The sequence below is a fragment of the Crocuta crocuta genome, unplaced genomic scaffold (genome assembly GCF_008692635.1).
Source record: "Crocuta crocuta isolate KB4526 unplaced genomic scaffold, BGI_CrCroc_1.0 scaffold687, whole genome shotgun sequence".
Lineage (NCBI taxonomy): Eukaryota > Metazoa > Chordata > Mammalia > Carnivora > Hyaenidae > Crocuta > Crocuta crocuta.
Genome location: NW_027530182.1, coordinates 4274883 through 4298934, shown reverse-complemented (window position 1 = coordinate 4298934; position 24052 = coordinate 4274883). Strand labels below are relative to the sequence as shown.

General features: G+C 40.8%; 1 protein-coding gene across 1 annotated transcript in view; it reads right to left on the bottom strand.

Moving 5' to 3' along the window:
- Positions 1 to 3091: 3091 nt before the first annotated feature.
- The window catches only part of ADAMTSL1 (ADAMTS like 1), a gene marked incomplete at its 5' end in the record, with an annotated part of 912424 nt that continues 891463 nt past the window's right edge, over positions 3092 to 24052 (bottom strand). Inside the window, 3 exons of the mRNA XM_077765085.1 lie at positions 3092 to 5657; positions 7161 to 7381; positions 8162 to 8271. Coding sequence (XP_077621211.1) covers positions 5551 to 5657; positions 7161 to 7381; positions 8162 to 8271 — 438 coding nt within the window. The remainder of the gene's footprint in view (positions 5658 to 7160; positions 7382 to 8161; positions 8272 to 24052) is intronic.

Here is a 24052-nt window from a genome sequence, read left to right as displayed (position 1 = left end):
TGCTTAAGCAAACAAGATTTATGTTCAGCAGGAGAACCATTCCCTACTGTCTGCTTTCTCTTCATGCACATAAAACTGCACGTGTAATTTCTGTTTACACATATATAAACCATATCTTTAGGAGCAGCTTGGGAGATCCTTGGTCGAAGATGGATTTTGCCTCTGGAAAACACAGAGGTGAGTGACATCTGGATATTGTGTCATCAGAAGCATGACACATGTGGTTGATTGGGACCAGGTGCTTCACAGAATCCATCTAAGTAAAGTTGTACACCCCTGGGTGACAGGCAAGGTGACAGCTCAGTGATTGCTAGCAAAAGCCTGATTGCCATGTCTGCCTTCCAGTTGAGAGGTAGCAACACATGGTTGAAAACCTTCCAGTGCTATGAATAAGAAACTGAGGGTCAGCCAAAGATAACAATCTCTGATTGGCTCATATGCATTTAACCTGTAAAAGCATCTCTAAGTGGACTGCATGGCTGGGTGGGACAGATGATAATTTCAGGTTAATCTTAATCTTACAGGATTGGTAGAATTCATTGAGTCATCAATTCTTTACTGATTAAGGCTTGTATCCACACCAATATTTTCCTCCTTGGCCATGTGTGACATGCATAGATAACCTTCCCTGATTTATCTCACAGTGTATTCTGAGTCTGAATCCTGAAGTCTTTTTAGAGCATGGCTCATTCAATGAACAAAATGAGGGACTGAAAGAGACAAAACAAAGGGATGTCACTTAATTTTGTTTCCTAATTTATCCTTCCTTGGGTAATTCACCCAATAGGTCATTTTTCACTGGGTTATTTCCAAAAGCTTCATCCTTCTGTTCACCTGATAATTCCCTTATCCTTTGTGGATGAATTTGCCTCTTTTGTGGAGGCCCACAGATGGATTATTGAGCCCTAAATTGTCTCATTGTAGCTTAAAACCATTAATAAAATTGGATTATTTTCTTTGGATTTACTTGCAGGATGAAGTGAGGGGATAATAGCATGCTGTTTATGAGAAAATCTACCACTTTGTAAGTGAGATATCCTTAATTTTAGCTTTTACCTTACATGTATGTTTGCTCTTGAATGAGTGTCCTTATTATTATTATTGTTTTTAGTAAATCAAAGGAAATGGCATATATATGTGGGGTATTTTGAATTCACACTAGACTGTTCATTGGGATTACAAGATAACATCTGTCCTGGGAAGTATTTCTGAAGGTATGCCAATATTTGGTGAGTTGGTTACATGTGCTGTTATGTTATCTTCTAAAATACAGATTTGGGTTCACTAACGCCTCTCTTATTGACACTATTGTGTTGTATTGAACTTTGAAGGAATAACTGATGTCCTTCTCACTCAAAGGTAGAAACCAGTGTTTCACAGATGACAATGGGAATATGGAATAGAGCCAATGCTCTGCCCCCTCAACTCCCTGTCTTCAAGGTAGCTTGGATGATAATAGCAGTTAACATTCAGTGAAGGCTTCAGTGACATGCCAGGAGATCATAGATTTCCTCAGTGTGAATGAATGGCTAGTTTTCTCTTATAAAAATCCTAGCTTATGAGGTATCCTTTTTTCAAAGGTGAGGAACTAGGCATGAATGAGCTTTAGTGATTACTGATCATTCTGGTTTGGATGGGTCCCAGATTTTCTGTGCTCATACTGTCAAAGTCCTGGAAATTTCTAAGGCCAAGCAGGGGGCTCTGGTATGAGGAGTTCCCACCCCAGGACCTGCCTGTGGTTAAGATTCCAAACTTTTATACTGTGGTTGGTAGTGTTCTTATAGGACTCTCTCTTTTTCTCTCTGCTGAGCTCGGTGATTTTGGCTGGAAAATTTTCCATATGTTCTATTTGAGCCTGTCCTACTATTTGAAACTTCCTGGGATCTTGCTCTGGCATTCCTGACCCATCCCCACCCTCCCATCCTCTGCTGGGGTCTCTGTAGGATATTATTTGATTGCTAGTATGTGAGTATTTCTAGTTCAAGCATTGACTATTCCTTTAAAGCAAAACCTAAAACTTTTTAGAAAATCATTGGAATTTCAGTAAGAGCTTTCTAATTTATTTTTATACTGCATAATAGACTGTGATGTGCTGGGTGAGTTGTTGGAAAACAGATTGGAGTTGGGCTTTTAGGCTGGGGGTCTTTTTAAGTGTCTCCCAAAAAGGTCTTTGTGTGGGCATCCTCTGGGCCTGGGGACTTGCTGCCCTTCCCCTGGAAACAGTTGATGAAGAACTCCACAATACACTTTTCTTTGCACTTCCCACAGTAGCTTTATTTCTCTTAAAATGCTTAAAAAATGGGGATCCAGGGGCCACAGGATGCCAGAAGAATTGATTTTAGGGGATGAGAAAGTGACAACTCCAGCAAAATGTCCCACTGTCATCTACCAGCCTCTAAGCAGTAGGGAAGGATGGCACCCATGATGACGGCCATGCATAGTCAACTCTTGCACAGAGGAGCTGGAGATGGCATAGCAGCTAAGGAAAAGGCTCTGGTTAAAAAGCCAGACTTATAGGAGTTTGATCCCTGTTCCACTAGCTGGTTGACCTTGGGCTTTCTGGGCCTCTGTCTACCCATATACAGATAGAGATAATCATAGGGCTCATGTGAGGATGAAATGCAGTAACCATCCGTAAATGTTAGCTCCTACTAATTAATGGTGTCCATGCAGAATTTCAGCACACAGCTACTTTATACCCTGCATGCCCCTGTTGGTGGGAGCCTGACCTGGAGATTCCTCCTGCACCCAAGTCTGTACCAACCATGCCCCCCTCCCCCCACCGAGATGTCTATGTATCTTTCTTTCTGAAAGTGATGTGGCTTCCATCTTCCCACTACTCAGGGCCGTAAATGAGATGATTGTCAAGGGCAGTCCTAAGCCTGCACATGTACACATCCACAAACATAGCTCCTTTGGGTTCACTTATAGAGCTGGCCCTTCAGGCATGGGCCTCCAGCTTCCCATGCAGAGCTGAAAACTGCAGTTCTTCTTCAGCGGCCAAACACACATAAGTGGCTGCGAACCACCCTCAACCCCTGTTCAGAGCGAGACAGGAAGGCTGAGCTTAACAGAGACTCGGACGACAAGATTTAAATAAATAAGCTGTATTATCTGTACAAAAAAAATATAAATACAGTTTTGTGTTTTAGAGGAGGAAAGTGCCTCCTTCCACATTATTCAGCAGCTCTAATCATCTTGTGTTGCTGCTGAGTCACAATTCACAGAACAAACAGTAAATGTACATTCATCTCATGCAAGGAGCACACTGCTTCCCACCCCAAACCTAGGTCCTCCGAGCTCGCTCTGAAGCCCCCCTCCAACTGCTCCAACCTGACCTGAGGCAGGGCTGGAGGACACCTGCTCTTTAGAAAATGTAAATATTGGCCACTGGTTCTCAACAGCTATTGAACTAGAAATAGCCAACCACCTGAGTAGCCATATGGAATCTGTATTCCTCATTCCATGCATAACTATTGTGTCACAAATGCACCCCCTCTTCTTGCCCTGTCATCCCATGTTAGCTTTACAATGTATTCTGTACACAGTGAATGGATCCAGAGTTAAACATCAGGTTCTATTAGAAACAGGAACAATACAATAATTACCAGAGTTTACAGGAACACAAACTGCAGGAAGTTAATAAAAAATCCCCCAAATACTTTGTTGTCTGGATGACAATGTACAATTATTAATATTGCACTTTTTTCATACAAGAAATCCTAATAAATATTCACAAAAGATATACAGACATAGAAAACATTCTCTTTTATTTTAAATAAACATTACAATGATTTTTAATAACATGATTTCTTCGAGCCCATGGTGGTGAGGAAGAAAGAGACCCACCCTAATTGTCCGTAGCTCATCTGTGGAGGGGGACACAGCTTAATACTGTCTTCCCCGTCTTGGACTTCCAGGCAGGCTGGAAAACACAGCCCTGGTATTGGTGGTGGCCCGGGGCTGAGTGGCATTTTGCGAGTGTGTATGTGAGGAAGGGCAGGCTGTCTGAGGGGTGAGTGGCCGTGGCCATGCTACTCTGGCTATTGAACGGTGTCCACTCAAGGGGGAGGTAGCCAAAACCACTCACCCAAAGCCCCTCTGCTGAAAGAACAATTTGCCAAATAGTCCTAGGATTTCAGGTTTGCCTCTAGACTTTGCTGCAGCCATTTTACTGTAGCTGACCAGCATTACTGGAAGAGTGTGCGCTGCCTTGCCTACTGGATTCCCCAAACTGGGTGGCTATTAATTGCTGTAAGGTCCATAGTATTTCAGTGTGTATCGGGGGGAGAACAGGTTGAAAAGCCTTTGAGGACCCTCTTGCAAGCTTCAGTTATCCTATGGCTTTGCCACCACACCCTATCCCCCTTCCCCAAGCTGCTGGATAAATAGGCACACAGCCCTCACTGTGCTTCTGGAAACACCCCCACCAGCTCACTGTCCCACCCTGGGTCGGCTCTGGAAGTGGCTACTATGACCCGACCGTCTGGCAAATTGAACCCAACCCCTGGCCCTTAAGTGTGGAGCAGCAAAGGCTATATAGGCAAAACCCCCAGTCTATTCTTACTTAGAATGCCCCTGGCCCGTATCAGCAGTACTGTTCCGGGCTGGGGTTGGGACAGGGGACTCTCGATGTAGAGAGAGATGCAAGGGGGGGGCTTGAGTGAGTAGATCTTGATGGCTCACTGGCTTTGCTTTGGGGGTACAGGCAGAAAGCTCACTGCAACCATGTGGGGAGTGGGGACTCTCCTGCACCCTCTGTGAGGGCAGGAGAATCCAGAGCTCCCCTTCCCTGAGCCTCCTCACCGCCTGCTCACTCCTCCGCATCCACCTGCACTTCCCCACTGAGGACCATGCACAGGTTTCTTTCTGCTTGTCTCCTTCCCCCCACATTGTTTTCTGCATCAAGTATGCTTTAGGCCTGTTTGGATTATCTCCTTACTGCTTCGTATCCGTGCTTGGAGTTCTCACCACTCCCCAGCAGAAGAGCTGAGTTCTGGCCTGGGTTCTGCCTTACAGTGGTGTCCTCCTCTCCCTGCCTGCTCTTCCCAAGGCTGAGGCAGAGGAGGACACAGAGCAGAAGCACCCTCCTGTGTTGACCGTGTGCTGCCAGGAAAGACACAGCTGGTCGTCTGAAGGCTGTACCAACGTTGCGAAGACTGTCGCCTCCCCTCCCATCTCTCCTCTGCTATTGGCTCTGACTCCCTGCTGTACCCAGGAGCTGTGCTTGCCTCTTCCTTGGCCTTTTTGGGACCCAGGTTTGGGAAGGCGTCTGCTCTGCAACCTCCTTTAGACCCCTTTCCTTGTCTTTCCTCCACATTCTGTCCTCCAGTGAACCAAGAGAGAGTGAGAGAGAGCGAGAGAGAGGGAGAGAGGGAACATGCTGAGGTCCTCACGTCTGGGGTGGGGGAGGAAGTTGGAGGAGGGTGTGGGGGGGTGGGGTGGGGAGAGGAAAATAAATAAATAAACGAAGAGAGCTTAAGTTCTGTCCAAGGTGGTGGCGTGAGTCCTCTGTGTGGCCAGGGTAGAGCTTTTCCCTGGGCCCTGTCTTCACACTTTGCCGCAAGTCCCACAGCAGCGAGATTTGAACTGGCTGAGTTGGCAGAGTTTTAGCTGTTTGACCTTCTCGCAGTACCTGGTAGTATCTCTGCACTCCACTGGGAAAGGGGACAAAAAAAAAAAAAAAAAAAAAAATGTGAAATGGAGCTAAAGGCTGTGGTCACTGGGTGCTTCCTGGGGTCTGCATTGGGCACTGGACTCCCGTGCTGGAGGGGCCCCCACTGTCCAGCACCTCTGGGTTGGCCTTGCTCTGGTGGAACTCAGCCACCTGCCTCCCAGCCTGCCAACAGGCTGCAGGTGGTGGCTGGATGACAGGGGCCAACCCTCGCCTGCACTACTTCCTTTCTGATAGCACGCTTCCTTCCTTCTCCTCCTCCTCGGAACCACCTGATCCAAGGCCAGCTTGCCTTGCCCTGTGGTATTTAAGCGGCTCTCCTCAAGCTGGTTCTCACAAGGACTAAATTCTGTTCCGCTTTGCTGTGGTGTGCAAATGAGCCTCTGTGGATGGCCTCATCCCCTGGAATGGAACTTTTTTTCCTTCATGAAGGCTTATTTTCTTACACTGTCCATCAAAGCCTCTCTACTCTTTCCCCTGACCATGTCTTACCTGAGCACTGTGGTATGTAGCTCAGTACTGGCACAAACTAGACAGTCGTTAAGTACTGGTGCTGAGTTGGGCTGTGGGCTTCTGTGACTAACATCGTAAGTCTGAAATATGTTGAACAGTAGCACTCACTGTGGTGAGCTCTGAACACAAAAATGGTTGGCACCACACAGAGAACACAGTTCATCCCTCCCCAGTGTATAAGCAACGGGACAAGTTGCCTACAGGACATCTGCCTCAGCACTGGGCATCTGATGCTCAGAGAGGCCCCGGTTAGGGGCAAATTGCATGGCAACATTGAAAAACTTTTTATTCTTTGCCTCATACTTTGTCTTCTTTCCTGTGGGGAGGGGCCTCCAGTTTGTTTTGGGTCCAGAGGGGAAAACAATATCCAACTGGGATACAAATGCCAGTGTTGGGCAGAGGAGGATCCGGACTTGAGGGAGAAGGGAGGACAAGAGTAGATCGCAAGGGCATAGGCTCCTGCACAGTTCTGCTGGGCGCCCGTGGGCTGGGAAGGAGGGAGGGCAGCAGGTCCTTGTTCTGTGAGAAGCAGAGCCATGGTGGGCGCACGGCCAGCTGGGCAGGAGGCAGTGTGTGTGCTCTTCTAGTGCAAACAGAGCTTTCTATCTAGTAGCCTGGCCCCCAGGAGGCACTGGTTGTCGTCCCCTGGGTACCAGCCACACTACTGTGGGTGAACTGGGGGCTGATTTAATTCACCACGTGGCCAATAGTACCTGGCTTTGCTCAGGGCCCAGATCAAGCCCTTGGGGGGGCACACTTGGCCATCTTTCATGGCCTTGACGCTTGTAGACACATCCTTGCACACATCCTCGCTTGCATGCAACCCTCTGAACATACCCAACTCTGGCCCCGGCTCACAATCCTTGGGGAAACTGGTGTAGTGCCCTACGCTCAGGGTCCGTCCTGGGGGCCGCCCTCTGTGCCTGATGCCCTGCGGGGAACTGGCAGAAGACTCCTTGGGGTTGGAACATACTGTTTTCACACGGGGTGATGTTGCAGCGCTGCCAGTTGGCTGGCCGGGGCCCCCAGGAGCACAGGTGCTCAGGCACTGCCTTGTTGGTGCGGGCATGCACACACTCCACACGCCGGGACTGGAAGCCGTAGTTGCCACAGGTAGCCGTGCACAGGGTCCACAGGCTGACCCTCCAGTGCACACTGCAGGCTTCTGACCAGCAATTCTGGGTGCTCACGGGCCTGCGGGAGGAGGGGGTAGGGTTAGGGTCTGCCTCGGTGGGGGGTGGGATGGGGGAATAGATGGGAAGACAGTGTTGCGAACCTAAGAATGTCAGGCAACTTCTCGAGAACTTCTAGTGCCTCCCGACCTGGGTTCTGGTCTCTGCTCCATTAGTGAGTGGCTGTAAGCTCCTGGAAGGACATTTGCTCTGACTGGCCCTCTGCGTGCTTGTGTCTACCCAGTCTGTATCATTGTATGACCCAAGAAGAAGCTCTATCCAGGATGAGGGCTGGCAGAGACTGGGGCTGGGGCCTTGTGTAGGGATGGTAAGCCCTCACCCCAAGGGGACAGCCACAGGAAAGCATGATAGGGAATGGGGACTGGATAGGAATGGTACGCTGAGACTCAGGGATAAGGGCCCTCATTCTGGCTTGACTTTTATAAGAATGGCCAATGAGAGTGAGGGGCTGCTGGAGCCCTTGAGGTCTGGCGGTCACCTCCTAGCCCTCACTTCCTGTGCACCCTAGGGCTAGTGCAGATGTCACGCGGTATCAGGCCACCCTTGAAGGAATAGCACTTTCTGCACTCTTTGTCTGCAAGAGGAAAGCCCACCCTGGCACATTCAGTAAGTTCAAGGCCGCCACTGAGCCATCTATCTCTGAGAACAACAGCCTGGGGAGAGTGGAGGTGAAACGGAAAGGGAGACTGTGGGATGTTAGAGGAGAAACAGTCACTTAACACTGTCTTTCCATGCTACTGATGCAGGGGTTGGGGAAAGGAGGTCCACGGCTTTCTCTTACCTGGGAAGGGCACTGCACTGCTCTGATGGTAAGGTGATGCCATCTCGTGTCTGGCAGAACACTTGTCTGTGTTGCACGGCTAGGTGAGGCCCGATGCAAGGCCCATTGCACTGGGAAGCAGAAGGTGACATGTATAGTGTTAGCTGAGTCAGGGGAGAGGCTGCAATGCTCAGGCTGCATGAAACACAGAATCCTTCTGCAGTGTTCTGTTTGGGGCCTTCAGATCCTTTGTCTTGCCCTCCTTTGTATATCAACTAAAGAACATTGGCATATTTTCTTCTCTTTGTGCTATAGTAGAATAGTTAGCTTTCCTGTGGTCTATAAAAGCATTCTGTTAGCAAATGGCTAATGGTAGTGTAGAGCCAGTTGGAGAATGTCAGCTCCCTCCTAGATGAACCATATAAAAGGTTTCTTGGCATAAAATACTAAGAGTGTGGTGTGGTAAGTTTTAGAGCAGACTTTTAAGCAGCCCTTCAATCCGAAGGGTAATTTGGTTTGTTGTTTTCTTGCTAAATTCATCCAAGTTAACCAGTCCATCATTTCTTTCCTTTCTTTGGCTTCATTTTTTTTCCAGGCTAAACCCAGTGCAGATGAACAGGAGTAGACTTAGGTAGGTACAGTTAGTATCTGCCCATTCTGCTATGTGCTCATAGAGGTTGTTAAACTTTTCCTAGAGTTTACAGAGCCAGACTATCACCCCATACCAAAGCAGCAGGCCCTTAGCCAAAATTTTCTATTTCAGTAAAGTAAGGGGATAGACATCTCTTGGAGGTCACTTTAGGAAAAAAGCATCTTTGGACTCCAAATATCTACAGGGGAGACATTATGTTAACCTTCAAAATTAGAAGTAAAAATCTTAAAATTTTTTTTTTCTTTTTGACCCCCTTCACCCATTTCTCTCACCTTCTATGTTCCTGCCTCTGGCAACTACTACCAATCTATTCTGTGTGTGTGTGTGTGTGTGTGTGTGTGTGTGTGTGTGCGCGCGCGCGCGCATGCATATGTGTGCACATTTGTATTAGATTCCACATACATGAGAGATCACAGGGTATTTGTCTTTTGTTTATCATAATGCTCTTAAGGTCCATTCATTTTGTCACAAATGGCAAGATTTCCTTCTTTTTAATGGCTAAATAATATTCCATTATATGTATCAATCACAATTTCTTTTTTTTATTATTATTATTATTTTTTAATAGTTTATTGTCAAATTAGTTTCCACATAACACTCAGTGCTCATCCCCACAAGTGTCCTCCATGCTCATCCCCCCCTCCCCCCACATCCATCAGTCCTCAGTTTTTGTCAGCATTCAAAAGTCTCTCATGGTTTGCTTCTCTCCCTTTCCCCCACCATTTCAGCCCTTTTTCTCCCCCTTGGTCCTCCGTCAAGTTCCTCCTAATCCTCCTATACGAATCTATCACAATTTCTTTATCCACTCACCATTGATAGCCCCTTAGATTGTATGTCTTATTTATTATAAATAATGGAATGAATATGGAGGTACATATGTCTTTTTGAGTTAATGTTTTCATTTTCTTTGGATAAATTCTACTCAGAAGTGGAACTGCTGGTTTATCATATGGTGGTTCTATTTTCAGTTTTTTGAGGCGCATCCCGACTGTTTTCCATATGGCCGCACACATTCATATTTCCACCAACAGTGCACAAGGGTTCTCTTTTCTCCATATCCTTGCCAAAAATGGTTATCTTTTTGATAATAGCCATATTGAAAGGTGAGAGGTAATATTGCATTGTGGTTTTGATTGGCATTTTCCTGATAATTAGTGATCATGTACTAAGATACATTTTCATGTACCTGTGGCCGTCTGTATGTCATCTTGGGAAAAATGTCTATTCAGATCTTCTACCCATTTTAAAAACTGGATTGTTTTTGTTTTTTGCTGTTGAGCTGCATGAGTTCTTTATATATTTTGGACAGTGGCCCCTTATTAGATGTATGATAAGCAAATATTTTTTCCCATTTCATAGCTTGTTTTTTCATTTCATTGATGGTTTCCTTTGTTGTGCAGAAGCTTTTTAGTATGATGTAGTTCTACCTATTTTTGCTTTTGTAGTCTTTGCTTTTGGTGTCAGGTATTGCCAGTGTTCTTTTTTTAAAAATCTATGTTAAAGGACCTTGCTGCCTATGTTTTATGATGAGACTTTTATGGTTTCAGGTCTTATGTTCAAGTTTTTAGTCCATTATTTTTTTTGAGAGAGAGAGAGAGAGAGAGAGAGAGGAGAGAGAGAGAGAGAGAAAATGAATGAATGCATGAGTGAATCTTAAGCAGGCTCCATGCCCAGGCACGGAGATCCCAACACGGGTCTGTCTCAGGACTCTGAGATTGTGACCTGAGCCAAAATCAAGAGTCAGATGCTTAACCCATGGAGCCACCCAGATGCCCCTAGACCATTTTGAATTAGTTTCTGTATATGGTGTAAAATCGTGGTTAATTTTCATTCTTTTGTACGTGGCTGTCTAGTTTCCCCAATCTCATTTATTAAAGAGACTGTCCTTTCCTCATGGTATATTCTTGGCTCTTTTGTAGTAAATTAATTGGCCACAAGTACATGAATTTAATTCTGGGTCTCTATTTTGTTCTCTTGATCGATGTCTGTTTTTATGCCATTACCATATGGTTTTGATTACTATAGCTTTTTAATATAGTTTGAAATTAGGGGGCATGAGGTCTCCAGCTTTGTTCTTCTTTCTCAAGATTGCTTTGGCTATATATTTTTTTGTTCCATACAAATTTAATGATTGTTCTATTTTTGTGAAAAATGCCATTGGAATTTTGATTGGGATTGTATTTAATCTGTATATATTGCTTTGGGCAAAATGGGTGTTTTATCAGTATTGATTCTTCCAATCCATGAGCACAGGCTTTATTTCCATTTGTGTCTTCAATTTCTTTCATAAATATTTCTTAGTTTTTAGTATACAGTTCTATCATCACCTCCTTGGTTAAATTTATTCTTAGGTATATTTTTCATTTTGATACAACTGTATGTGGGATTTTCTTCATTTCTTTTTCTGATAGTTTGGTATTGGTTTTTGCACACTGATTTTGTATCCTGCAACTTACTGAATTTATTATAACAGTTTCTTTTTAGAGTCTTTAAGGGTTTTCTATACATAATAATAGCATGTCACCTGCAAACCATGACAGTTCTATTTCCTTTTTATTAGGACACTGTTATTTATTTTTTTATTTTTTTNGTATCTCAGTGTGGTTTTGATTTGTATTTCCCTGATGAGGAGGGATGCTGAGCATCGTAGGACACTGTTATTTCTTATCTAATTGTTCTAGCTAGGACTTCTGACACTATGTTAAATAAAGATGGGGAGAGTGGGAATCCTTTATGGTTTCTGATCTTAGAAGAAACGCTTTCAGCTTTTTGCCATTGAGGATGATGTTAGCTGTGGACTTGTCATCTATGGCCTTTACTATGCTCCGGTACATTCCCTCTATACCTACCTTTATAGTTTTTATCATGATTGGATACTGAATTTTGTCAGATGCTTTTTCTGCATCGATTAAGGTATGATTTTTGTCCTTCATTTCGTTAATGTGGTGTATTGCACTGATCATTTTGTGGATGTTGAATTATCTTTGCATCCCTTGGGTAAATTTCATTTGCTCGTGAGGTATGATTCTTTTAATATATTGTTGAATTTGGTTAGTGAAAATTTTGTTGAGAGTTTTTGCATCTATATTCAGCAGGCATATTGGCCTGTAATTTCCTTGTGCCTGTCTTCTTTCAGTTAATTTGATGTTTTCAAGGTTCATTCAATATTGTAGCATGTGTAGAATTTCATTCCTTTGGAATGCTGAATAATATTCCATTGCAAGTATATACTACATTTTGTTTATCCATCGATCTGTCAGTGGACATGTCAGCTGTTTGCACCTTTTGAGCATTATGATGCTACTATGAACATTAGTGTACATACATTTGTTCAAGTCCTTGCCTTCAGTTGTTTTGAGTATATATCCAGAAGTGGAATTGCTGGATCCTATGGTAATTCTATGTCCAATATTCTGATAAACTGCCATACTCTTTTCCACAGTAGCTATACTATTTTACATTCCCATCAACAGTGCACAAGGGTTCCAATTTCTCCACATCTCCAACACTTGTTATTTAATTTTATTTAAAAAATAATAGCCATCCGAATGGATGTGAAGTGGTATGTCATTGTGGTTTTAATTTGCATTTCCCTAATTGTTAGTGATGTCAAACATCTTTTTATGTGTGTATTGTCTATCTGTAGATCTTTGGAGAAATGTGTAGGCTTTGCATTTTGTTGTTGAGTTGTAGTTCTCTAGATTTTGGATATTACTATATCAGATATATGGTTTGCAAATAATTTCTTCCATTCTGGGTTTGCTTTTCAGTGTTGACAGTGTCCTTTGATGAAGAAAAGCTTTTGTGTAGTTTTTATTTTGTTAACTGTACTTTTAATGTCCTAGCCAAAATATCATTGCCAATCCAATAATATGAAGCTTCTTCCCTACATTTTTCCCAAGTTTATACTTTTGACCCCTATATTTAAGTTTTTGATCCATATTCAGTTAATTTGCATACATGGCTAAAATAAGGATCCAGCTTCATTCTCTGCATGTGGTTATCCAGCACCATTTATTGAAAAGACTGTTACTTGCTCATTGAATGATCTTGGCACACTTAATCTGATTATATGTATAAACGTTTATTTCTGGGCTCTCTATCCTACTGCATTTGTCTATGTGCCAGAACTACATCAGTTTGATTACTGTAGCTTTATAGTAAGTTTTGATAGTAGGAGTGTAAAGTCTCCAACTTGGTTCTTTTTCAAGATGTTTTATTGGCTATTCAAGATCTCTTGACATTCCATTTGAATTTTTGGATGGATTTTCTAATTTCTGCAAAGAAGGCATTGGAATTTTGAATCTCTAGATCAATCTGAGCAGTACTGACATCTTAGTAAGTTTTCTAATCCATGAACCCAGGATATCTTCATGGTTTTTTTTGTTTTTGTTTTTTTTGGTCTTCTTTAATTTCTGTTAGTAATGTCTTGTAGTTTTCAGTGTATACATTTTCCCTCCTTAGTTAAGTTTGTAAGTATTTTTATAAGTATTTTTTGGTGCTATTGTAAGTGGAATAACTTTCTTAATTTCCTTTTCAGATTGTTCATAATTCATTTATAGATATGTAACTGATTTCTATTGATTCTGTATCTTGAAACTTTGTTGAATTCACTTATTAGCTCTAAGAGACGCACTCTGGTGGTGTTACTGTATTTTTAGGGTTTTTACATACGAGATCATGTCATCTATGAAGAGAGGTACTTTTACTTTATTTTTCTTGCATAGTTGATCTGAACTTCCAATACTATGTTGAATGGAAGTGGTGAACATTGCATTCTCATCTTGTTCCTCCTCTTAGGAGAAAAGTTATGATAGCTGTGGTGTTTTTCAGCTGTGGGTTTTTCATATATGATCTTTTTTATTTTGAGGTAGTTTCTATTACCAGTTTGTTGAGTTTTTAATCACAAAAGAATTTTGAATTTCTTCAAATGCTTTTTCTTCAACAATTGAGATCATTTTTTCCTTTTATTCTGCTAATGTGATGTATTTTAGTGGTTAATTATCATATGTTGAGCATTCCTTACATTAGAAGAATAATTCCTATCTGAAGGTGTGTAATTCTTTTAATATGCTTCTAAATTTCATTTGCTAGTATTTTGTTGAGGATTCTGTAGTAATGGAGGGTATGAAGTGGGGAGGAAGCCATAAGACATACTAAAAACAAATGGCAAAATTTAGTCCTTCCTTTCCAGGGATTACTTTACTTTTTAAATTTTATTTCAGAGAGTGCAAGCAAGGAAGGGGCAGAGAGAGAAAATCCTAAGCAGCCAGCATGCTGTCAGCGAAGAACCCAGTGTAGGGCTTGATCTCACAAACTGTGAGATCATGACCTGAGCCAAAATCAAAAGTCAGTTGTTCAACTGACTGACTGAGCCACCCACCTATCAGTGATCATTTAAATGGGAAAACACTCCCCAGTCAAAAGGCACAGATATTTGCAGGATAGGTTAAAAAAAATTCCAAGCTACCTACAAGAGACAGTGAATGTAAAAGATGGATGGAAAAAGATATTCCATGCAAAAATAGTAACCAAAAGAGAGCTGTGGTGGGTGTCCTAAATATCAGACAAAACATATCTTAAGTCAAAACTGTTGCAAGTGACAAAGAAGGAAACTATATATTGATAAAAGGCTAAGAAGTTCTAACAATGATTAACATATATGCATAACCACCAAACCTCCACAATGCATGAATCAAGCTAAGAGAGAGACAATTCTACAATAATGATTGGACACTTAAAATATCCCACTTTCAATAATGGACAGGACAACCAAACGAAAGGTAAAAGAAAAAAATTTAAGACTGTTGTCCAATTGGCCCTAAGAGACCTATATGGGACACTCTACCTAACCAAAGCTGTATACACATTTTTTTTTCATGGTAGGCCACAAAACAAGTCTTANAGCGAAAGTCGGACACTTAACCGACTAAGCCACCCAGGCGCCCCCCACCACAATGAATTTCTGCATTAATAATTAAAAGGGGTGCCTGGGTGGCTCATTTGGCTAAGCATCCAACTTTGGCTCAGGTCATGATCTCACAGTCAGTGGGTTCAAGTCCCATGTCAGGCTCTGTGCTGAAAGCTTGGAGCCTGGAGCCTGCTTCAGGTTCTCTGTCTCCCTTTCTCTCTGCCCCTCCCCTGCTCACGCTCTCTGAAAAATAAATAAACATTAGAAGGGATATTGGTCTTTAATTTTTTGTACTGTCCTCCGCTGGCTTTGGTATCATGGCAATCCTGACCTCTTAGAATGAGTTAGGGAGAGTTAGTGTTCCCTCCCTTTCAATTTTTAGGAAGAATAGATGTAGGTAGAATTTACCAGTGAGGACATCTGGTCCAGGGCTTTTCTTTGTTGTGACGTTTTGGATTACTGATTGAATCTCCTTATTAGTTATAGGTATATGCAGATTTTTATTTCTTCATGGTTTTTTCTTCATGATTTGGTTTTGGTGGGTTGTGTATTTCTAGGAAATTGTCCATTACATATAGGTCATCCAATTTGTTGGTGTACAATTATTCATAGTACTGATATAATCTTTATATAAAATCAGTAGTGTTCATGTTTTAAGATTTTAATAGAGTTTTTCTTAGTGTAGCTAAATTGGGAAGAACTAACTTGTGGTTTCATTGATTTTTATTTATAAACTATAAATATATTTATCCACTTTTGTCTTTAGAATTTTTTTCTTCTACTAGCTTTGGGTTTAGTTTGGTTCTTTTTGTTCTTTAAGGCCTGAAGTTAGGTTATTTACTTCAAGTTTTTAATGTAGGCATTCACAAACATAAGTTTCTCTTTTGGCACTGCATTCTCTACATACTGTATTTCCACTTGTCTCAAAGTATTTTCTCATTTCTCAATATTTATGAATTTTCCTGTTTTCCTTCTTAAGTAACATTTGAAAAAACATCTTGCACAGTCTTTGTATACTGTCTCTGTGCCTAGGCATTCCTTTACTGAGTAGCTGGGTGTGCTCTGAGCCTGTGATGAAAGCTCAGGATATGCTCAGGTCTTTTCTGAGCATATTTCTTGCCTGGGCCTGTATGTAGCTTTCTCAATTCCTCTGGACAAATAGCTCCTTTGTAATGGGGTAAGATGTTCTAGGAAATTAACCAAGTTCTCAGGGCCCTTGATGCTCTGTTTTATGTCTTTATCTGTAATCTCTTGCCCTAGGTGTCTGCAGGTCTGTAGTCCTCCTAAAGCTTTCACAGTGGCTGCCTTTTTCTCCCCATTTGAGGTCTGAGTTAAAGGAGACAGAGATCATTCCTTTAGGTAGTTCCCTGACCGGTTAGAACACTGCAGACAGGATTTTCTATGCTCCCTATGGATTGAGGAAGGGAAATGGACTGCTAATGCCTCTATACTAAAAGTGCCATTCTGGAGAATAGACAGGGAAGCGTGAGTAAAAATGCCACAAAATGATGTTTCTGAGGGTGAGTTTTCTTTATTTGGGCATTTGCTTGGTTGTTGTAGGCTTTTCCTCCTAAAGGATTAGTTCGGCCAATTTCTGGTTGTTTTTTGATGTTTCCATGGGAGAGTGGGAACTTAGGGCTACCTAGTCTGTCATTTTGCTGATGTCCTTGGCCACAACTGTAAATTACTCACTACCAATTTGACTTCACTGAAACTGCCCTTCACAGGCCACCAGTAACAGCCAGTACCCAGGGGAGCTTGACTGACAGGGAAATGTTTACTTTTTCTTGTATCCATTTTGATACCCCTTATCGTTTCTTCTTTCTGGAAACTCCTTTGTTACTCTCTGTGATATGCTTTCTTTTTCTACTCATTAGGCGTCCTTTCTTCCCCCTCCTGTTTCTGCAGATTGATTAGTGTTCCTGAAAGTTCTATCCTGTAACTTTCTTCATCTCATGCTTTCCCTCCCCTTGGGTTATACTACCTTTTTAAGTCCCAGATCTATATTCAACTGCCTAATAAAATATCTAATTGGATATTTCAGAAACATATCACCATGTTCAAAACAGCTTCTTACCCAATTCACTCTCTTTTCTGTATTCCTACCTAGTTGTTCAGTCCATTTATAAACTCAAGTATCAGCTTCCTCCTCCTACTGAAGTACCACAGAAACCGCATGAATCACACTTTCATAGACTCTCTTCTCCATTTACATCGCCTTCATTTCTATCAGCACAATTTCTCTGCTAGATTAGGTTTTTCTTTCTCCAGTCTTGTCACTTCCCAATTCAATACTATACTGATGAATGTATAATCTTTTAAAAACATAACTCTATGATACTCCTACTTAAATATCTGAGTGTTGCCTCTAAACAAGTGGAATTTATAATAACACCCAAATTCCTCATACAGCATGAGACTTCTCATGATCTGGCACCCGCTTTCCAGTAACATTTATATATTTCTAACTCTCACCTAATTTCATGCAAACATTCTGGGGCTGCTTTCAGTTTCATTCCTTCACATGTGCTTTTATGGAACACATTCCACACACAAGACACGTGCCTCATAAATGTGTATTGTATTAAAAGAAGAAAGTTGACTTATGAACATGAAGCCAGACTGTTAGAAAGTGGTCTTAGTTCTACTTAGACTAAAATCAGCCTGGTTTCCATAGACATCAAAGAGGTAAGCACATGAAGGAGCAGATATTTGCATGACATGATTTCATTGTCAAAAACAATTGCCATTTTCATTCTCACAGAGCAGAATGTGGAATACTGAAAGGCGTCCATAGTTTGAAGCACACCCCAACAATAGCATCAGCAGGATTGTGAGATCAAGCAGTAAGTACACTGTAATTTGTAATGTCTCAACTCTTGCTACTCTTTTTAAATTTATTTAATGTTATATTTATTTTTGAGAGAGAGAGAGAGGGAGACACAAAATCTGAAACAGGCTCCAGGCTCTGAGCTGGCTGTCAACACAGAGGCCGATGTGGGGCTTGAACCCATGAACAGCGAGATCATGACCTAAGCCAAAGTCAGTTGCCTAACCAACTGAGCCACCCAGGCACCCCATGTCTTGCTACTCTTTAAAGGATAGTCCTTGGACCCATAAAATTGGCATCACCTTAAAGCTTTTAGAAATTCAGCATAGATGAATAAGGATGAGTCAACATTGTGAGAGAATAGAAAATATAAGAAAGTACTGAATAGAAGTCACACACTATTCTTCACTATGTAAAGAACACAGTAACTAAACTGACAAATGTAGAGGGGTTCAGTAACAAACTAGATGAAGCACAAGGACCAGTTACCTCAAAAATAAGACAGTGAAACTTATCCAATTACAGCAGCACAAAGAATGAAATCACTATGAAGACAACTTAAAGAACTTACAGGACAATAGCACATAGTAGGGGACCTAGAAGGGTCAGGAGAAAAAGGAGCAAAAACTACTTTTAAGAAATAAAACCTCCCTAACATGGGGAAGGAAACAGATATAAGAAACCCAAAGAGACCCACACCAAGGCACATTATAATTAATATGTCAAAAGTTAAAGACAAGGAGGGTATATCAAAAGCAATAAAAAACAAACCCCCTCAACAACTTGTTACATAAAAGGGAACTCTGATAAGACTATCAGATTTTTTTTTTAGCAAAAAATGTGGAATATACTGTATCTTTGTCTACTTACCTGTAACCTGCTGAAAGAAAAAACTTCCAACTAAGAATACTTTACCTTGCAAAGTTATTATTCAGAATGGGAGAGAAAGTTTTTCAGACAGGCAAAAGCTAAAGGAGTTCACAATCACTTAACCAGCCTTAAAAGAAATGTTAAAAGAGGATATCCTATGTCAATTATATTTCAGTTTAAAAAAACACTCCCAAGACTTTGTTATATAAAAAAGAATGCATAATATGAACAAAAATTGCTAAAGGGTCAGCTTTAAGCTAAAAACAAAGGGAACTAATTAGTAAGTAGAAAACATATGAAAGTGTAAATTCACTTTTTTTTTTTTTTTGAGAGAGAGAATGTGTGAGCAGGGGAGGGGCAGAGAGAGAGAATCCCAAGCAGGCTCCATGCTGATAGCAAGGATTGATCCCACAAACCAAGAGATCATGACCTGAGCCAAAACCAAGTGCTGGACACTTAACTGACTTAGCCATCCAGGTGCCAGTAAAGGTAAATATATAGAAAAGGTAATGGATTAATACTTATAAATCTAGTATGAAGGGTAAAGGACAAAAGTAGAAGCAACAACTCTAACTGCAATAATTAGTTAAGGGATCACAAGATAAAAAGATGTAAAATGTCACATCAAAAACAAAATGGGAAGAGAGTAAAAATGTAGAGGTTTAGAATGGGATCAAGCTTAAGTTGATGTCAAAATAGATTGTTATAGATGTAAGTTGTTATATGTACATCTCATGGTAACTACAAAGCAAAAGTCTATGGTGATTACATAAAAGATAAGGATAAAGGAATCTAAGCATAAAGTCATCAAACCACAAAGGAAGAGAAAGAGAAGAAAAAAGGAACACCTAGGAACTACAAAAAAGCAGTAAGTACCTCCTTATCAATAATTGAGTGTAAATCAATTATAAATGCTCTGATCAAAAGACTTAGGGCAGCTGGATAAAAAAACGAGACCCATTTCTTTAGATATAAAGACACACACTGAAAATGAAGGGATAGGAATGATAATCCTTATTAATGGATACCAAAAGAAAGCTGGGGTAGCTGTACTTATATCAGACAAAATAGACCTAAAAAAAGACCAATAAGAGACAAAGATTGACATTACATAATGAAGAAGTCAATCCAATAAGAGGATATATCATTTGTAACTTATGCCCCCAACATAGATATACCTAAATATATAAAGCAAATATTAACAGACCTACAGGAAGAAATAGACATCAATGATCGTAGGGGATTTTAATACTCACACTAATGGATAGATCATCCAGACAGAAAATCAATAAGGAAACATTGACCTTAAACAACATGTTAGACCAAATGGATTTAGCAGATATAAATATAGAGCATTCCATCCAAAAGCAACTGCATACACATTCTTCTGAAGTACACATGAAACATCCTCTAGGATAAATCATATATTAGGCCAAAATAAGTTTTAATAAGAAAACTGGAAATTCACAAATATGTGAAGATTAAACATGCTACTGAACAACCAATGCATCAAAGAAGAATTAAACCAATAAATATTTTGAGACAAATGGAAATACAACATACCAAAACTTAAGGGGTGCAGCAAAAGCAGTACTAAGAGGAAATTTCATAGCAATATATGCCAACCTCAAGAAACAAAAATCTCAACCTAACTTACACCTAAAAGAACAAAGAAAGCTCAAAGTTAGTAGGTAGAAGGAAACAACAATGATCAGAGCTGAAATAATACAAAAGGTTAATGAAACTGAAAGCTGGTTCTTTGAAAAGATAAAACTGAATTCTCTTTTTTTGGTGACGCTAGCAAGGTTTGTCAAAGTCAGAAATGACATAGGAGATTTTGCAATTGATAATACAAAAATAAAAAGGATAAGAGACTACAATTATTGTTTTTTAAATTTTGCTTTAGAGAGAAAGAGCATGAGCAGGGGAGAGGGGCAGAAGGGGAGGACAGACTTCCAAGCAAACTCCACTCAATCTGATGACCTGAGCGACCTAGGTGCCCCTGCCCAAGAGACTATTATTATATTATGCCAACAAATTGGACAACTTAGAAGAAAGAAATTTCTAGAAACCAAAACTGATTCATGATAAAAGGGAAAACCTGAACAGACTGATTACCACTAGGGAGAGTGAGTAATCAAAATCTCCCAACAAACAGAAGTCCAGGAACAATAGCTTCAGTGGTGAATTCTACCAGACATTCAAAGAAAAATTAATAATAATCCTTTTGAAACTCTTCCTAAAAATAGAAGAGAAGGGAATGCTTCCAAACTCATTTTATGAGATAAGCATTACCAACACCAGAAAGGGACACAAGGAAAGAAAATTGTAGGCCAACATCTCTGATGAACGTAGATGCCAAAATCATCAGTAATACATTAGCAAACCAAATTCAAGGATACATTGAAAAGACCATGTACCACAACCAACTGGGATTTACTCCAAGGGTATAAGCACGGTTCAACATCTGCAAATCAAAGTGATACAACACATTAACAAAATGAAGGTTAACATAATAGGATAATCTCAATAGATCCAGACAAAGTATCTGTCAAAATCCAACATTCCATTTATGATAAAAACTCTGAACAAAGTGGGCAGAGGTGAGAAACACCTAGGTGACAGAGGCTCTTTGTCCTAGACTTGTCCATAATGAGTTTGGCTTATGTCATCTAATAGCAAACAAATTCTTGGGGAGCCTACTCTTCTTGCTGTAGCAGTGCCTTTTTGCAGTGGGCTGGCCAGATTTGCAACATGATGAGGACCTGCTACATATCTTGTTGACAAGGTATTTAGAAGGGACATCTACTCTTGATTTAGAAGATGGTGGAGTAGGAGGATCCTGAGCTCACCTCCTCCCATGGACACATTGAAATAACAACTACACTTGGGCAAGTAACTCTGAAAACAACCTGACGACTACTTCCCCAGCTAGTCATAGAAGGGCACATCAAAAAAGGTAGGAGGGGTGGTTGTCAGGAACCAAACCCCCAGTGTGAGTAACCACAAATGTGAGGGGCATCAAACCCTACACTGGGCAATCCTGGCCCTGGGGACCAGCACTAGGAAGACGAGTCCCCATAAAGTCTGCCTTTGAAAACCAGCAGGGCTTAGCTCCAGGAGGGTGATGGGAAACTGAGTCCCTGCCTTTAAAGAGCCAGCATGCTAAATAACTTGGCCTAACACATAGCACAGAAGCAGCAGTTAAAAAGCACCTGAGGTATATGTGAAGGAGATTAATTGACTAATCTTAGAACATATGCTGGAGTGCAGAGATTTGCACGAGAATTCTCTGGAAACAAAAGTGCTTGTGGGCATTTTTCTTGCCATCTTCTAAAAGAATGCTTGAGGGGTATCCAGCTAACACTCCCATTTACCTTGCTAGTACTGCATGCCCCACCTTAGCATTCTTCTGTACACCCAACCCACCTGCCAAGACAGGCATTCCTTCAAAGCAGCTCCTGCACCATCACACCTGGCCGGCAGCCATGGCAGGGACTGGTGCAGCTCAAAAGTGACTCCGTCCCTGAAACCAGAAGCTGTTTTTTTGAAAGGATTAACAAAATGATAAGCCACTAGCCAGTTTGAAAGAAAAAGGAAAGGACCCAAATAAACAAAATCAAGAATGAGAGATCACAACCAACACAGCAGAAATAAAAATAATAAGAGAATATTAGGAGCAATTATATGTCAATAAAATGGGCAATCTGGAAGAAATGGACAAATTCCTAGAAACATATAAACTGCCACAACTGAAACAGGAATAGAAAATTTGAACAACCAGACCCATAACCACTAAAGAAATCAATTTAGTAATAAAAAATATCCCCAAAAACAAGAGTCAAGGACCAGATGGCTTTCCAGGAGAATTCTACCAAACCTTTGCAGAAGAGAACACCTATTCAGTTGAAGCTGTTTCAAAAAATAGAAATGGAAGGAAAACTTCCAAACTTGTTCTCTGAAGCCAGAATTACCTTGATTCCAAAACCAGACAAAGACTCCACTAAAAAAGAGAACTATAGACCAATTTTCCTGATGAACATGGATGCAAAAATCCTCAACAAGATATTAGCCATCCGGATCCAACAATACATTAAAAAAAATTATTCACCATGACCAAGTGGGATTTATACCTGGGTTGCAGGGCTGGTTCAATATCTGGAAAACAATCAATGTGATTCATCGCATCAATAAAAGAAAGGAAAAGAACCACATGATCCTCTCTATAGATGCAGAGAAAGCATTTGACAAAATACAGCATCCTTTCTTGATACAAACCCTCAAGAAAGTAGGAATAGAAGGATCATATCTCGAGATCATAACAGCCATATGTGAAAGACCCAATGCTAATATCATCCTTAATGGGGAAAAGCTGAGAGCTTTCCCCCTAAGGTCAGGAACAAGATAGGAATGTCCACTCTTCGCCAATGTTATTCAACATAGCATTGGAAGTCTTAGCCCTGGCAATTAGACAACACAAAGAAATAAAAAACATCCAAATTGGCCAGAAGGAGGTCAAATTTTCATTCTTCACATATGGCATGATACTCTGTATGGAGAACCCAAAAGATTCCACCAAAACCCTGCTAGAACTGATCCATGAGTTCAGCAAAGTTTCAGGATATAAAAATCAATTCACAGAAATCGATTGCATTCCTATACAACAACAATTAAACAACAGAAAGGGAAATCAAGGAATTGATCCCATCTACAGTTGCACCCAAACCCATATAATACCTAGGAATAAATCTAGCCAAAAAGGTGAAAAATCTATACTGAAAACTATAGAAAGCTTATGAAAGAAATTTAAGAAGACACACAAACAAAAAGGAAAAGTTATTCCATGTTCCTGGATAGGAAGAACAAATATTGTTAAAATGTCAATGCTACCCAAAGAAATCTACATATTCAGTGCAATACTGATTAAAATAACACCAGCATTCTTCACAGAGCTAGAACAAACAATCCTAAAATTTTTATGAAACCAGAAAAGACCCTGAATAGCAAAAAAAAAATATTGAAAAAGAAAACCAAAGCAGGAGGCATCACAATCCCAGACTTCAAGCTGTATTACAAAGCTGGAATCATCAAGACAGTATGGTACTGGCACAAAAACGGACACTCAGATCAATGGAACAGAATACAGAACCCAGAAATGGACCCACAAATGTATGGCCAACTAATCTTTGACAAAGCAGGAGAGACTATCCAATGGAATAAAGACCGTCTCTTTAGCAAGTGGTGCTAGGAAAACCGGACAGCAACATGCAGAAAAATGAACCTGGACCACTTTCTTACACCATACATAGAAATAAACTCAAAATGGATGAAAGACCTAAATGTAAGACAGGAAGCCATCAAAATCCTTTAGAAGAAAGCAGGCAAGAACTCTTTGACCTTGGCCATAGCAACTTCTTACTCAACGTGTCTCTGGAGTCAAGGGAAACAAAAGCAAAAATGAACTATTGAGGCCTCATAAAAGCTTCTGCACAGTGAAGGAAACAATCAGCAAAACTAAAAGGCAACCGACAGAATGGGAGAAGATATTTGCAAAGGAAAGATAAAGAGTTAGTATCCAAAATCTATAAAGAACTTATCAAATTCAATACCCAAAAAACAAATAATCCAGTGAAGAAATGGGCAAAAGAC